General features: G+C 36.3%; 1 protein-coding gene across 2 annotated transcripts in view; it reads left to right on the top strand.

Annotated features, from left to right (window-relative positions):
* NBAS (NBAS subunit of NRZ tethering complex) overlaps nt 1–12,528 on the top strand; it is a gene marked incomplete at its 5' end in the record, with an annotated part of 188,793 nt that overhangs the window by 32,284 nt on the left and 143,981 nt on the right. For both annotated transcript variants that reach the window (XM_082306639.1, XM_082306640.1), the window contains 5 exons: nt 115–266; nt 1,145–1,279; nt 1,552–1,630; nt 2,380–2,484; nt 2,781–2,917. In XM_082306639.1, coding sequence (XP_082162765.1) covers nt 115–266; nt 1,145–1,279; nt 1,552–1,630; nt 2,380–2,484; nt 2,781–2,917 — 608 coding nt within the window. The remainder of the gene's footprint in view (nt 1–114; nt 267–1,144; nt 1,280–1,551; nt 1,631–2,379; nt 2,485–2,780; nt 2,918–12,528) is intronic.

The following is a 12,528-nucleotide window of genomic DNA, read 5'->3' as shown; positions in this document are numbered from 1 at the left end:
AAGTTGACATTTTCTTAAGTGGAAGAAACACATTAGAAGATTTTTAACATCTCCAGTTTCATTGCTTTAAATTGAAGCATATAACATTGTGTCTATGTTCTTGTTCTTGGACAGAGCAAAATTAAGAAGCGCGCATGGGTTCTTCATGAGTGCTTGGAAAGAGTTCCAGAGAATGTGGATGCTGCTAAGAAACTGCTTCAGTATGGCTTGAAAGGCACAGACTTGGAGGCTCTTGTGGCCATAGGAAAAGGAGAAGATGGCGGCAGGTTTGGGAAGAGTGGTTTTTTGTTTTTCTTTTTAAAGAATGGTGTATGAAGTCTTTTCTAATAATTTGGTAAATTTTTTTTTTTATTAACCACTAATGAAAATGTTAAGATGCTTTTGCAGGACATAAAGAAAGGTAATGCTTTGAATCGAACTATTCTAAAGATGTCCACAAGGTACCTATTCACATTTTACCTTTTACAAAGGTAAAATCACTGTTTATTTTGTACTGAATTTTCCCTCTTCTCTGGATGCCCTTTATTTTTTCATTATAGAGAACTTCCGATGTCACTATTTTTCGATGAGAATCTGTTTCTGTTATGTCTTCTGGAAGCTGCAACTACCCCTATAAATGTGTTTTGTTGTATGTCTTAATTGTTGTAATGATTTTCTGTTGTTCAAGTAGGGAGGGGAACAAAGCAAAACACAGTGGATCAGTGGGGAAATACATGCAGTGACAATTCTCTTCAGTATTCTCTTCAGTATTCAGTTCCTGGTGGTAGAAATAGAAGAGGCTGTTCTTTCTTCCTGCAGTCATCTATTACCATTGTATGCTGTAGAGCTGCTGCCAATCCCAGTGCTGCCTGTGGAATTTAGAAACTTTTATCAACCATCATAGCTGTGTGGCTGGTGGTTTGGTTGTTTTGGTTTGTTTTAGGGAGGGGGTGGAAAGAAGAGATGATGCCTCTTGTTGGCTTGTGATGAGTGCCTGCTGCTTTACAACAGCAAAACTCAACATTATCATTTTCTATAAAAGTTTAGATTTTTAGTCAAGTCATGGAAAGCTGTGTTAATGTGCTTATTCAAAAATTAGTTCGTCATATCTTTTTGTTGTCATTTTTTTATCAATGTTGATTACATTGTTGGTTTTGTCTTCCAGATTCATCTTACCGGGGGAGGTGGACACTGAAATTCCCTATGAAGACTTTTTGTCACCAGATGAAGAAATGGATACTAGAAAGGAAAAAGAGGCCAAGAAGCATCAAGAACTGCTATTATCAGTAAACTTCTCAAAGTAAATGAAATGTTAGGCCATGTTTTATTCAGAGTTATAGGTTTACTGTAACTACACAATTGCAAGAGTGTAATTACTCTCATGTATGTTATTCCTAATAGGAAAATGGTTTAAATTTTAATTGCCATTATATTGTGTCGAAGTTCTCGGTTTACTCTAATTTCTTGATATATTCCAATGCACAAAGTCATTAAAATGTGTAACAGTTGTCTTCATATGCACATGATGTACAGTATCAATTGCAAGCATGAAAATTCCTGTTTTGAACATAGGCTGACACTGGAACAAAAAGAACTCTGCCGTAGCAGGCTGAAGCTGTTAACTTACCTTGATCGCCTTGAAACCTATGAGGTGAGGACACTTGGTAACTGGCGACAGTTCTTTTGAGTTCTCATTCCATAGGTATTCCTGCAACTGTTTCGTCCCATTGTCATATCTTTTTTGTTATATATTGTAGTATTAATGTTTATAGTCTTGAAATGCTACAGTCTCTCACTTGAGAAAAGTAAGCTGTTTTCTGTTCAAGCTGTCTTGTTTCTCCTGCTTCACTGTTGCAAATGGCCGGCTTCTAGTGTTGAGTGGTGTAGTTGGGCAGAAGCCTGCTTTGAACATACTGTGTCTGCGGGGAATTAAGTTATGCAGCAACATGGGATGTGGAGTTGGTGCAGGATTACTATTATTTCCCTCTGTTAGTCTAATTAGCAAGTTCTGTTCAGATTCTCCAACAAATCTTTTTCTTCCATGAGCTTACTGAAGTAAAAGTTTTTGGAATGTCAAACTGTATTTTGCTTAGTTTTTTAACTTTAACTTTACAGTTGGCACTAGTCACATAATGACTTTTACCACATCTCTTTGTAACTAAAGTTGTCTAAACCCTAATTAAAATAAGGCAGAGAATTTTCTTAGCTTATCAATCAAAGATGTATCTGTTTTTTTCCTACTGAAACAAATAAAAAACAGCAGCATGCTTTTCCACATATATCTCATGCTTATTCATCCTAAGATAAAAAACGTGTAGGCTTTTTGATGCTTTCGTAAATCTTGCATAAAACCGAATATTTTATAAGTTTTTGTTTGTTTGTTTGTTTGTTTGTTTTAAGGAAATCCTTGGAGGGCCTCATGCAGCTGAACAGCACTATGATGGCGAATTCTTTAAGAAGTTCAGAAATCAGAATATTGTACTTTCAGCAAGAACTTATGCTCGGGTATTAATATTTATTTTGCTAGAATGTAATTTTGGTTTGGTATTGCTGTTTTCACTAAAGTGCATTTTTTCCCCCCCTTTGAACTTGGTTCAATCTCAGTGGGAATTTAAGAGGTGGGGGGTGTATTTGTTTGATTTCAAATAAATAAATGCAGTGACACTGAGCTAATTTTCCTTATTGCTAAAGAAAATTTTAAATTAAATGTTTGTTGCATGACCTAAGCTTACATTTCATTGCTCATTTTCAGTCTAAATCAGTCTTAAGCTAGTTCTGCAACTTAATGTTTTGTTCTTTAGGAAAGCAATGTCAGAGCCCTGGAAATTTTGTTCACTTTCCATGGATCAGCTTTACTTCCACACAGACAGGCAATTCTCTCCAATTTTCCAGAGACTACTTCACCACATGAATATGCTTTCTTGTTGCCTGAAGCTTGGTAAGGATGCATCAATGGATATTAACTAAAAAAAAAAAGCTTTTTGGTCTCTTTTGGTTATTATCAGGAAGCTAGGGACTTTAAATGCTCTTGCCTCCATTACACATAAGAGGAAGCATGGCCTTTCCTGACCTGAAACTGCCCAGATTTTCACAGGTGTAAGTACAAGTCTGTAATTGGTTTGTAATAACAGCCAGCATTAGCAAATTAATGACACAAGCGTTTAGCTCCCTAGAAGCAATTGTGTTTTTCTGGATTTGTTTTGAAATGTAATTTAACACTTAAGCAGTCAGTAACTTCAAAATCATTAATCTTCTTGTTACTGATTCTTAGGCAGCTTGCTAAGGTAAAATTGTGAAAAGCTTTTAAATCCAGACTTTCTTACTCTTTCATTTCAGCATAAAATGTTAGTTTACTGCCAGTTTCATGTGCATTTTCATAAGAGTCTTCCCTGAACATCATAATAATGTTTTGTGTATTAATTAAACAAATTTTTTGCTTCTAGAGTGTTTCTTTCAAACACTTCAATTATGAAATTAGTTTTGAAGCATATTGTTCGGTGCCCATAAAGAATTGGGGAGATTTCATTATTCAATATTTTACAATAGGACTTTGAAGCCTTATTTCAGAGGGATAGTTTTTGGAGTAACTAAGAGAATTTTTTTTTTTTTGTCTTCCAGCGTTATGGTTAAGTGTTTCATTTCGAAGTTTTAGGAGTCCTATTTGGATAATTCTCCATGTAGAAGAAGTTTTTTTAATTCATCAAGTTCTTCTCCTGACATTTTTCCTAGCTTATGATACTTATGACTTTTGTCCTTTCTAAGCAGAAGTTAGTCTTTATTTCATGATATCTACTACTTACCAGTGCCCTTTTTATTGTGTTGGTAGTATTAGGAACACATTTGGTTATTTAGTTATGGTGTGAAAACACTTGTTTTATCCTTTTCTTTAAGGTAGCAGTTAGGACCATGAAGAGAAATTATTGCAGTGTTTATAAAATTGGTAAAATATATTCCCATTTTTCTCTTTTGTTTTGACAAGATTTATAATGTGAGAGGGAGAGAAGAAGGGTCTTAAATGTGGTTATGATGTTTTGTTGGTGTTCATAAGCTGGTTCCCCTTCTTTCTGAAGGGTTGTTTGTTCTTGGTGTTGTTGTTGTTGTTGTGGTTGGTTGGTTGGTTGGTTCGTTTGTTTAAGAAACTGACTTAGGTGCCAAGAGGCAAAATGACAGTTAAAATAAAATATTTCACCAGTGATCTAGTAGTAAAGATGTGCAGTTATGGGTTAAGAACTTAGTTTTGTCTGCTGTTAAAAAATGGAAGTATATAGTTTGAATCTTTATTCCCATGGCAGACAGAACTTTCCAGTGCTCGAATCAGGTATGTGCAGTTCACTTTTTTTTTTTCAGGTTGTAGAACAGATAATATTGTATGTCTTTGAAATGTTTGTCTTCAGACAACTACAAAATGGGGATGAGAGCAAATCCCATATATTTATAAAAATATACTGTATATTTGATCTAACCACTTTCTAAAACTTTTCCCTGTTACAAAACTGATTACTCATAGTATTGCTAAATACACTCCTTAAAACTTCATTTTATTAATGTAATATAATTAAATACGTATTGTTGGAAATATCTATTAGTGAAAATAATATACTAATGAAATAGACATAAGTTATGCAAAGTAACATTTTCTTATTGATTTATGAAGTTGTTTTTTTTTTTTTTAAATGGGATGAGTCAACCCCCCAGGCCAAATAGCTTCAGCTTCTGGCAATTCTTGTTCCATGTGATTCAAAATGAATCCATGTGAATCAAAGAGAACTGAAGTTCTTGGTCATTTTAAGTGAGTTAATTGGGCTTTTAGTTCTAGCATTTATTTTTTAAATGGGTTATTAATATGAATAGAATTACTGGTATTTTGTAGATACGTAGTAGTAGTTGTGAAATCCAGTTTAAATGAATGTGCTATCTAGTTTACTTCTCTATGGAACACAGTATGTGTACAAAATTTGCCTTAAATTAAACGATTGAACAAGGTTATGATATAAACTTAATGGAACTATTTCATTCCCCCATAATATTAAAAAATTGCAGGTACTTACTGTAATTAATAAACTTCAGAACAAAAGGAAAACATTGCAAAAATATAAACCCCAATGTTTTAAGTTGTAGGAAAAAATGTAGCAGTATGGCCTAGTGTCTCTTCAGCTTGTGCAGCTTGTAATTACAGTGGTCTTGGGATAAGGGGTGAGAAAGATTCAGTCTGTCCTCATGAACTTTGACTCTAGACAAATCTTATAAAGGATTCTGAGCCAGGAAATGACAGTCTGGTTTTCCTTTTTAAATTTCACACTGTTGCAGTTACGAAGTAGGGTGTGTGCTGGATACTAGAAGGATTTTCTACTTCCAGCTGCAAAAAAGACAGATCTCTCTTGTGATTTCTTTTAGCTCATTGTTTTTTTCTGAAAATTCAAGGCCATAATTGTCTGTACTGAGAGATTCCAATAGGGTAATTGGTTGCTGTGGTGCATGTGATGAGACCACTAAGATGGACCAACTGCATGATAGTGCCCGTGTTAAGAGCGCAGCCTGCCCTACTGGTCTTGCTTAAAGAAACCTTTGTTCATGCATTGCTGATGCCTTTGCTGCCCGGCCTCCTGCAGCTCAGATCTCTTGCTGAGCAGTGTGCAGCTCTGGAGGCAGAAAAGATTTTGGTGGAGGTGAAAAATACTGTAGTTTGTCTTCTAGGTCTTCATCTGTGGCCCTGTGTGTGTGTAGGATGAAGCACTGCTGGGAATTGTCCATATTGTGTCTGTGTATATGGAGCACTTTAAATGATAAGAGGGTTGGTTCCCAGCTGGAGCTCTCTGAGGTGACACCTATCCTTGTGGGAATTCACCACGTTGCTCTCTGTTCTGTTAGTTCCTCCATCCATAGGGGAATCTGGCTGAGGAAAAACTTGAGATTGTATAGCAGGTGTTGCCTTGTTTATGCATGGAATGGGTGAGGTGGGACAAATAGGCACCTCTAGCTATTGCCAAAGCAAAAGTATTGAAACACAATTGCTTGCTGTACACCACCACCAACATGAATGCATATAGAAGTGCTATATCTGAAGAATTTCGTTAGCTGTAAGAAATATTTTCGTAAAGGCTGCATTAGAACTGCCATTTCCTTTTGTCTGGAGCATCCAGTTCAGCTGCAGATAGTAAATTCTGAGTACCTGGTGAAAGAAATGCTTGTTTTGCTAGTGCATTCTATAGGCATAATGCAGTTGTTTTTCTTGTTACTGGCACATGTCATTTACATTAGGATGACAGTTAGAGACTGGTGTCACAAAAATTTTAAGGTTTTATCAGTCAAGGAAGAGTTGGCATAACAAACAGGGGAAAAAAGGCAGAAGAATTTCTTTTTTTTTTTTTTTTTTTTTTTTTTTCTGTCTACTGGGCCAGGTTGTTAGGAAATAGATACATATTTTTTCCTCTGTCTGCTTGTAAAAAGTCTCAAGTGGTAGATGTCCTTTTGTTTCTTGTTTTTGGCATGTTTTGTAGCTTAGCATCTTTAGGGCTTGCTCTCAAAACTGTTCAGGAGGAGGTTTATAATGTCAGAGCAGAGGATTTATGTATTCATGCGACTCTTGAAAAGACCTGCAAGTTATATAAGCTCAACAGCTCCCGGAGTTGAGAAGGAATCTGAAAATACTAAGATGCATCGGTGGCTCTACATGCCTGTCGGCTTCGGATTGGTATTGTGATAGACTGACATTACTCAGTAATGTGTTTTTGCAGAATTGTGATTGTAATGTTTTCCTACTTCTTTTTGTATTATTTCTCAGCTTCTGTTATGATGATGACTCCTGAATATCTGCTGTCTCTTAGTCATTGGCATTCATGCTCCTTCTCAAAGATCCATCAGATGCACAGACTTCATCTGTTAAGACAACTAGAGTGAAGATGGTAAAAGTTTAGGTATTCAAAGGAGATGATAGCTCTTTCTATTTTAATAGCTACAGCTAGCGTTCTTAGTCTATAGTTAAGACTGTTGCCCTCAGGTTTTTAAAGGTGATCTCAGAGGAGAATAATGCCTTACCACCATTATAAATACATAACCAGAGTCTTTTTCCTTTTCTTTTAATTTTCTTATCCTTTTTACTACATTTAACTGCTATATTGCAACATTACCACTCACATTTTAAACTCACAGAAGTTGGGAAATTCAAATGTATGGTTCCCTCAGCAGCCATAAGTCTGCTATATTGCACATTACACTAGCAGTAAAAATCTTCCCTCTAAGATAGCAACTTTTTATATGTTTCTGCTTTTTTACTCCTTACCTTTCTCAAATATTGGTTTTCAGTCATGGCTTAAAGTGAATTTTTACTGGAGAGTTGTGGAGGAACTCCATTTGCCTGATGAACTGGGGTGAGAGTGGAAATATCTTCTAAGAACTTAGTGAAGCTTTTAAAACCTGAAAATTTCCACATAGTAGACTCATCTACAAGCAGATAAATACTACACAATTAAACTAAGAGGTTCATAAGCAGTTAACTTTGCCTTTTTATAATGATACCTTCTCCTGAACTAGACTTTTAGTTATTGCCTGTGGCACTGCAGTTTCGAAAAAGCTCTTACAGCTTCATCTCTTCTCTTCTTAGTGTATGTATGTAAATAGGTTTGATGACTGAACGTCTGCAGAACTGTCTGATATATAGTCCTCATTTTTTCGTATCAGTTTTTCTTCTTCTCTTCTGAAGCTGAGCTGCTTTTGTTTTCAATGTAGGTCAGAAGTGTTCATGTTAAAAGAATTACTCCCATGGTCAGTTCTTTTTGTTTGTTTAAATTCATTTGTATAGTGCACAGTGAAATAAATAAGGGCATAAGTTTTGTATGCTCTTCCTTTCTTTTGTGCTAAGGGAAAGAAGAAAAACAGTTTAGAGGTAGAGGGATCAACGTAGTTAATATTATTTCAAGGATGTGTTTGGAAAAAAATAATTAAAAAAATCTCAGATCTTACCTTCCGCTATGAAACAGAAAAAATAACTCTTGAGGGAAAGATTAAGTTCTCATGATGGCACCTGTGTTCCTGTACGGATTGACTTCTGGTATGAGCAGGAAAGGTTCTTGTGGTCCATGTAAAAGTTATAGTGGTTTGGAGGAAGAGAAGCCCTTCTGCAGACTGGCCTATGTGGGGATCTGGGAAAGCAGCAGGAGCTGCTCACTGCTGCAGAAAGTGAGCTGGCAAAAGTACTGTAGGTATTAGTTGTGAGGAGTTTTTGAAGAGGAAAATGAGAACTTGAAGCTATGAGGGAGCCGTGGAGAACATGAGCTGTCACCAAGGTAGGAGGGAAGTTTCACAGGAGCTGTTATGCTGGAGCTGAGCTGCTGTTCAGAGGGACCTAGACTGGCTGGAGGAGTGGGCCAGCGAGAGCCTTGGGGAGTTCAAGAAGGATAAATGCGAAGTCAGGTTCCTATAACTGAAGAAACTCTTGCACCAATAAAGGCTGGAGGCTGGCTGGGAAGCAGCTCTGCTAGAAAGGACCTGGAGGTCCTGGTGGGCACAAGCAGTACGTGAGCCAACAGGGAAGGCCAGCAGCATCCTGTCCTGCATGAACAGAAGCACAGCCAGGAGACTGAGCAATCAGACTACTGCACTCGTTCAACTGCATCTGGAATACTGGGCCCCCAGTACAGGAAAGACATCAATAAAGTGGAGTGAGCTCAGCAGAGGGCCAACAAGGTGACTGGGGACTGGAGCATGTGAAGGCTGAGGGAGCTGGGTGTGTACAGCCTGGAGAAGGCTTCAGGCAGGCCAGTAGCAGCCTTTGCATACCTTCCTATAGCATGTGAGCTGGACTATGCTTGTGCTATTTATCCACAGAGCATTAACAGGATTTTCTTTATATTTGTGGCTTGTTCATGTCTGACTTGTCCTGTCTTCATCTACAATGTGTGTCCTTTGCTTGCATAGTCCTGAACTGTACCTTGGCTTGCCTTCCCCAGTCTTCTCATGAAAGTGCTATCGTCTTACTTGTTTGTTGCCTTTTTACAGGGTTTAGAACAAAATTTCTTCCATGAACATTCATTATGCTTTATAAATGTACAGTTCTGAAGGAGTGTTTTCACTATATGGTGGCAGACAGCTTTGATCTTACTCGGAGTTCAGCTGTGTCTTTAAAATTGCCCATTTTGATTTTGTGAATGCTATTCCCTCACAATTTTAATTGTGTACATCAAGAAAAAAACACAGCAAGCTTCAACTGCGGTTGTGTAGTGTTGGCTGACTTTTCTAACGTTTAGATTATTCAGTCTAGGTTGTTTTAGGAGAAGAAAATATTCCCCTCTCCCCAGATTCTATTAAAGGTTAACCACGTCATTAAAACATAGCTTGATTTGTTTATGTGAATTCAGATATAACTTTTCTTCTCTGGTTGCAGAGTTGCTTCAAAAGACCTGTCATCACAACGTGCACAGCAGGAATTCTGCAGGGCAGTTAACTGTGGTAGCCAAAAGCAGCTGGGATACCTTTTCCACTAGTTTATGTAGAGCAGTTTTCCCAAAATGTGTGGTGGTTTTGGCATTGTGTTTTAGGCACCAGCTGTACTTAAGTCTTGATGAATTTGTCACATGCCCTGTGGATATTGTTGGAAAATGAAGAGCTTCTTTCTCTGCCCACCACTTTTGTATCACATAGTATATTGAATAATTGGAAGCCTAAATATACGTGTAATCAGTTATATAGTTGTATTTACTAATTCACTACTAAACTACTATAGTGGTAGAAAAGAATGTTTTCATGCAATATGAAAAATGCAATACATATCATAGCTGTTAAAGACTACATATCTGGGATGTGTTTCTTATAATATTTCATCCTCAGTTATAGAATAATTGTGACATAATAAAACTGTTTCAGAGCCGTAAGATTTCAGAGCAACAGAAACTGGCATTGATTTCCCCATTGCTGTCTGAGAAGATACAGACTTTGGACAAATGAGTTTCTGGATTAAATTAAAGAATATTTCATAAAACTTCCCTTGCAGATCCTATATGATATACAACTATATGTCCTATATATAGCCTACTTTTAATGCTTCCATATCTGTATGTAGTGGGGTTATGGAAGTGCTAGTTTGAATGTGAAGTCTAAAATAATTTACAGCGTACCTACAGTAAAATATGGAAATCATAAATTCTGGTAAGTGTACAAGTGTCAGCAGGGGGAAAAGAATATTTGAAGGTTCAGGATTCTATATTCCTCTTATCACAAAACAAATTTGAGATAATTTTAAAAATAAATGTAATAAAGTTGGAATCAGGCACATTCTTCAAAAACATTTTGAGTGCATAACAAAACCATTTGACGGAAACACTACTTTATTTTACAGTTCAGTATCTTTCATATAAAGCTTTCTTACCTCATAACAGATCAATACTTTGTGTCTTACTTAAATGTGTTATGTTCAGAACTATTCCAGTATGTAACGCATAAACTTTCAAATGCAGAATTCATGTTTATAACACTTTTTTCAGACAATGAGACATGATTTAAAAGAAAAGAAAAAGCAAAGATTTGTCAACTCCCAAAATATTTTTAGAAAAAAACCCAAATCTACTCATAAAATGTGCATGTCTTTCAGCAAAAAGATGTTGTTTCCTAAATGTGTTGGGGTGAATTGCCTTTTGTCTTGGAGTCTGGATTTGATAGGCACAAATTTACAAGGGAAAAGATTTTAAAAAAATTTGCTAATCCTCAACTAGATGAGTCTCAAGAGACAAGCCTGGTGTATTAAATGCTTGAAGGGGAAAAACAAAACAAAACAAAACATACAGAGTTGCCATTCGTAATAGAAAGATTTGGACTCTGGCCTTAAACCTGAATTAGACCTTCCTCTTTTGAAAACCTGAAAATCTCCTCTTACTGTTATTCTCTCATAGTAGTTCTCCAATTTTGCAGACGTGATTTGAAACAGCTTCTAAAATGAAACCCTTGTCTGTCGTCTGCTGTATGAAAGTTCTTGTTTTCTCTTTTTAACAAAACAAACCCCCAAAAGACCCTCCCCGAGCAAAACAAAACCCAAGCAAACCAGCCAACCACCCAATCCCCCTGAAATGTCATCTTAAGCCTACTGGGAAGTGAATGGAAAAATTTTACAATGAAAAGAAATTGTCTTGGGCAATAAAATTTTATCCAGTTTTCTTTTATGTTTAATAAAATGCAGAAAAGGAGAGCATTATTGATTATAACATAAAGACCTGCTCATACTGTCTTGATTTTATATTTTGGAAGAGAGTGTTAATCACACTTTGGCTTTTCTGTTACTTGACATTTCAACTGATAAAGAGAACTTTTCCACTACAAACTAGGCCTTTCATAATAACATTCTCATGACATTTGAAATATGACCTTATTAATTTAGTTTATGAACCCAGTTCTAAACATTAATATTTAAAATTAATTGGAAAATTATGTTATCTAAGACTTAAACAAACCACAGCCTGCCCATTCCCCAAAATACATGGGCTGATGATGAATCTTTCCAAAGTCAGAAAGTGACTTTATTCCTGGTGCTTATACCATAAATGTTAATTTGGAGTTTTCTTTATTATTTTTTGGTGATGTTACTACATGGTGCCGAATTATAAAGATAATTGTGGAGCATTTTGTCCAACTGAACTGGAATTGAACACAGATGTTACTATAGCTGAGACACAGGAGTTAGCAGTTTTCCATCTTCTCCCTTCCTTTCTTTTGATTTTTATAGCCTGCAAATCTGCCTCTGCCAATTATTGCTGGATTTCTACTCCATGTTTCATTTGGAGGTTTGGAACTACTGTGGATAAAACATGGGGTATTATTGTTAGTGCATAGAGGAGGGAAAGAAAGGGTGGCTGACCTCCTGGGAGAAACGCGTGTGTGTACGGGGCAGGGCAGTTAGTGTGGACATGCCTTGTTTAATGGTTGTTGCTAAATGAGATGGAGTTACTGATTTTTAGTTTGTTGTTTTGACTCTTACTATATCATGAAATTGATTTGTTTGTTGGAATTGTGTTTCTTTTTAAGCTACTGAGTTACAGTGCTGCTCTTCAAGGGATGAGAAGATTGTGTCAGTTTTTAATTCATAGATAGGGATTGTCCATGCAGTATTGCTATTGCTGTTTATTATCAGGGTCAGGAGGAAATCAATGAGATTTAAAATGGCTTATTGCTCCAGTATGCTGAAACTTTAATGTCTTTACTTCTGTACGTGGTTTGTTTCTTATTTCTACAAATGCCAGAACCTATGTGGCTGTTGTTTTCCCCCTTAGTTCTGCATAGTTTGACATGGTTTTCTCAGGTTTTATGCTGCTTAAACAACTAGCCTACAACAACAAGCCATAAGTAATCATTATAGTAATAACCTGTGGTGTTCTTAAACTGCATTTTAAACAGATTTTGTTTTCTTCAACCTCAATATTTAGAGAATGTTTCACTGTGGAAGTTTGTAGTGAGAAGACCACATTAAACTTAATTGAGAAGATCAGTACATCGGGACCCATCTTGTTTTGGTTCAGTACAAGGATTTGTGCTAAAATTTGAAGAATTTTTTTTTTTTTTAAGCTGTGA

Source organism: Platalea leucorodia (genome assembly GCF_965183815.1).
Source record: "Platalea leucorodia genome assembly, chromosome: 3".
Classification (NCBI taxonomy): domain Eukaryota; kingdom Metazoa; phylum Chordata; class Aves; order Pelecaniformes; family Threskiornithidae; genus Platalea; species Platalea leucorodia.
The sequence above is the reverse complement of the archived record's forward strand: the minus strand, read 5'-3'. Positions and strand labels throughout refer to the sequence as shown.